Source organism: Lactuca saligna, chromosome 4, assembly GCF_052625555.1.
Source record: "Lactuca saligna cultivar CGN05327 chromosome 4, ASM5262555v1, whole genome shotgun sequence".
Taxonomy (NCBI): domain Eukaryota; kingdom Viridiplantae; phylum Streptophyta; class Magnoliopsida; order Asterales; family Asteraceae; genus Lactuca; species Lactuca saligna.
This window is the reverse complement of record NC_136420.1, coordinates 242,566,208-242,570,574: the sequence shown is the minus strand read 5'-3', so window position 1 is coordinate 242,570,574 and position 4,367 is coordinate 242,566,208. Positions and strand designations below refer to the sequence as shown.

General features: G+C 30.5%; 1 protein-coding gene across 1 annotated transcript; it reads left to right on the top strand.

The window, feature by feature from the left end:
- Window positions 1–1,018: 1,018 nt before the first annotated feature.
- Window positions 1,019–3,651, top strand: LOC145043431 (Nuclear transport factor 2 (NTF2) family protein). The gene is made up of 5 exons (XM_078992080.1): window positions 1,019–1,534; window positions 2,271–2,385; window positions 2,745–2,826; window positions 3,140–3,191; window positions 3,456–3,651. The coding sequence occupies exons 1-5, from the start codon at window positions 1,139–1,141 to the stop codon at window positions 3,516–3,518; spliced, it is 708 nt and encodes a 235-aa protein (XP_078848206.1). The 5' UTR covers window positions 1,019–1,138; the 3' UTR covers window positions 3,519–3,651.
- The last annotated feature ends 716 nt before the right edge of the window (window positions 3,652–4,367 follow it).

Genomic DNA, 4,367 nt, shown 5'->3' with positions numbered 1-4,367 from the left:
CAACCAAAGGAAACATGATCTTTTTACATAAACAAATAGCTTATGAACTCACCAACTTTATGCTGATTTTCAAATTGCTTGTATTCTCTGGTCCACGTTAGACAGGTATCCAAAATCTTTTGGAGAAGATGGAGCGTTTTAGAAGACCCGTCTTTACTTTTGTTCAAACTATTGTACAGTTAAAACATGTATCACTTTACTTTCAAACAAATGTAATTATTCATATGTAATATAATGTTTTGTGTTTACTATGCTTACTATGTACATTGGTTATGATACTTAACATGACATCCTTCGCCCTGGAACGTTTCCGCCATTGGTTTCGCAGTATGACAGCATCCACCAATTTTCCGCATTACGATGATTTTGGGATTGTACTCTAAAAATTGTTATCTCATGAAATACTTTTAGATAATTAGAAAAAGGATAATAAATGTTTGGCTAAAAGATAATTAGTGTTTTGATCGAATTAAAAATGAAAATTTTACCTTGTAATTTTGGGGACGTTACAAGTATAGGGTTTTCTGGGAGGCAATCGGTAGTGTTTTGATTGGGTTGGTTTGTGATCGGAATATTGGAGTCGGCCGAAGATGTTGTAGAAGTCAGCGGTAGGGTGGTGATGGTGGATAAAAGATGCACCAAAGAAGAAAGGGGGTGGGGGACGATCGGACGAGTTATCAACGTGTTTAGGGGCTATTTTTTATTAAAAAGAAATAGTAATTATTTTATAATAAAAAATCAATAATTAATTAACAAAATAACAAATAGTTAGAAAATAAATAAAGGTAAAAAGATCTTTTTTTTTTTTTTTTTTTTTTTTTTTTTTAAATATGTCTAAAAGGATGAAGCATATATGTTTAAAACTAAGGAAAGACATCCAATCCAAATTAATAAACAAAACTAAGGAAAGACAATCCAAATTAATTTTTAAAAATACAGCCTGGATGTGTCTTTTGTCACGGTGACCATTGGTCTAATTTACTCCATATTTTAACTATTGAGAATAGTTAGTCATAGCGATAACACCACCTTTCATTTGTTGCCGCACTTTTCCGCTATCTCGACCAAACAAAACGAAAAGAGTAAAAAGGTGTAACCAACATTTTGTCAAATTGTGGAGCAAATCCCAGCTCCAAAAATGGCGGCAATGATGATCATCATGATACCCCTCCCCACAACAACAACAACGAAAAGTTCAATTGCTCCATTTCCCTTGTCATCGTCATCTTCCACCTTCAGTTACTTCACAACTAGAAGAAGAAGAAAAAGCACACACAGTGAATATATTGATCGATTTTCATTTAGGAGTACCCCAACAGACAGCAATCCCGTAATCTTATCGAACTTATCTGAAGGAGAGGTATCTTCTCCTCCATCTGTTGTTTCTTCTTCTTCGTTAGATTCGGCTTCGGATGTTGTTAGAAGGTTCTACGAGGGAATTAACTCCCGCGACCTTTCGACGGTTGTGGATCTCATAGCAGAAGACTGCGTTTACGAGGACCTTGTTTTCCCCCAACCTTTTATCGGTCGCAAGGTAAAATCTTACCTTAACCCCCAATTTTGACAAAATCTTTTGGTTAAGTTGTATGATTTTCAACTTCAATTTTACATTTTGATTTTGGTTTTGTTAAATAAATTTTAATGGCATTTGTAGCAACCTACATAATAATTAGGCCCCCATCTTAAAACCTAAAGATTAAGTATGCAAATTAAAGCAAATCACTATTGATGTGTATTGGATTTGAAGTTCATCTTATCAGTTCACTTGTACAAAGATAGCTGTTAAATACATTTTTCTGTGGAAAGTATTGACGGACCTAGCCTATGCTATATTTTATAATTAAATAAGTACCTCATTGAAAAAGTCAATTTCCGTGCTAAGTAATATAAGATTATAACATTAACCTTAAGGGGTGATTTTTAAAGCATGTTTCCTAGAATAAATGCCTCTTTATACCTGAATTTGCCCAAAAATAAATGGTGTAAAGAATGAGTATAAATTTGAGAAATACAATTCAAACATTTAAAGTCAATCGATGACCATAGGGAACTAATAGAATGTTATTGAACATAGCACTTGTGTTTTCTAACAAGTAAATTGTTGTCAGATTTGCATTTAAAGTGCCTGTTTTGACCACAATATATTCCAACTTTGTTTACCAATGGAGTGATTCATCCAAACCAAAATATCGATTGATGTTCATGATTTATAGATCTAATTATATCTTTCTTTTCAAGGCAATTGTTTGAGATCCAATCAATTTTTGCAGGCTATACTTGAATTTTTTGAGAAGTTTATATACACTATCAGCCAAGATCTACAGTTTGCCATTGATGACATATCTGGTGAAGATACTTTAGCTGTTGGAGTGACTTGGCACTTAGGTATATATTTTTTTTCCCATTAAATGTTGTATGGATAAATGATTTCTTTTTGGAGTAAATGTTTTATTAGCAAAAAGCCAAAGACTATCACCGGTGAATGAGAATAAGTCACCATTTTGCCCTTGTGTCCAGAAGTGATATTGAATAAAAATGAACGTGTTTTTAGAACTTGTATAAATTGAAATTATAAATGACAAAAATTTAAAAAGATGTTTGATAAAGAGATCACCACAAACATATATATTTTTAAATCAAAATATTCTTTTGTGAGGTGTCGAGATCTGTCTGTTGAATTATATATTTTGTTTTTAACCAATTTTAGTTCTAGATGAAGTTATTAACATTGTAAAGAATTGTAGAATGGAAGGGAAAGCCCTTTCCATTTAGCAAAGGATGCAGCTTTTATCGGTTAGAGGTTGTAAACGGGCAACGAAAAATAATGTAAGTATCAGTGTTATATATATATATATATATATATATATATATATATATATATATATATATATATATATATATATATATACAATTCAGTTAAATCTATAATATGGTCAAAGACGTAATTTTTTCTGTATGTAACATGAAAACTGGTGTCTTTTTTTTAAACGTTAAAAAAAAGTATAGCTGTTTAATCATTAGAAAAAATAGTGAAGTGGTTTTGTGTAATTTACCCTTTCCTAAACGTAGAAAAGTTGTAAAATAAATAATTGCTGGATATCTATCTTTGTGACTTGCTGCTTTTGCTTTCTGAAAACAGTTACGGTAGAGACATTGTGGAGCCTGCAGTGAAGCCCGGAGACCTTGCTTTGGTTAGTCATTTTCTTTCCCTTCTTATATATTATATTTACACCTCAGGAAATGACCATTTTACCCTTCTCTCGAAAATTAAAGCTTAATAAAAAAAAATTGCATTTTATTAACTGTTATAAAAATCAAAACGAACTACTTTTAGTCGACACCAACAAACTACTATTAATTTAAAAAGTTTGTGTTATAAAAAGAAAATAAGAAAAACGTCAGCTTTAAAATGTAAAATAAATCAAGTAGCAAATATGTTGATATATCTTATGCAGGTTGCCATTAGAGGGGTGACATGGCTGCTCCAACAATTCCCACAATTAGCAGAGCTCTTCTAACTTGCTATATCTATCTATCAAGTAACACATATCATTTTTTTTTTTAAATTGAGGAAAAATGTATAGCTATCTTTCCCTGTATCCATTATATTTTGTAGGGTGATATGCAAAAATGGCAACATACTTTCCTTGATTTCTGTATTTTTTCTTCTATTACGCATTATACTTTGAAAAATCTACCAATTATAGCAATTCTCATCCAAATCCACAGTAATTTACACTGCTATAATTTGGTAACTTTTTTAAAATATGATGTCTTAATAAGAGAAAAGAATTTGGAAGTACAATGCCACAATTGGGTAAAAATTTAAAGTGCAAAGCTGTAATAAGAAAAAACTGAAAGGGCAATGTTGTAATAGAAAGAAATGAAAGTAGGATGCTATAATACACAAATAAATGAAAAATGAAGATATTTTTTGCACTTATCCCTATTATATAGGAGTAATGTTATATCATTCTAAAGTCTTTAAATTTTGTAACTATCATATGTTGATGTATCTATGAAACCAAGCCTAGTAACAAAATGTTGTAATAATCTTTCTAGAACAAATATGAAATTTTTTATATGACAATGAGTCACAGATGCATGAAAATGTCAATGTTACTTCTATATTTTTTTTAGTTACATATCTAAGATGTTGATGCCACTGACCATTTCTTTGTATTTTAAAAAACCTACTAACCACCTTTATTTGATTTTAATCAAATGACCAAGATTTTGAAATTTTGTATGTTTCGAGGAAAAATGGTTTGTGCTTTTATGTATCTCTAGTAGTTTGAAATTTAAGTATTTTCAAGCTATCACATTTTCAAAATAATTATATATTATTTATTTTCATTATTTATATA

Coding starts and splice junctions, on each gene's coding strand:
- LOC145043431 (XM_078992080.1), top strand. CDS start 1,139: ATGGCGGCAATGATGATCATCATGATACCCCTCCCCACAACAACAACA. Junction 2,827..3,139: donor AACGGGCAACGAAAAATAAT/GTAAGTATCAGT, acceptor TTCTGAAAACAG/TTACGGTAGAGACATTGTGG. Junction 3,192..3,455: donor AGCCCGGAGACCTTGCTTTG/GTTAGTCATTTT, acceptor TATCTTATGCAG/GTTGCCATTAGAGGGGTGAC.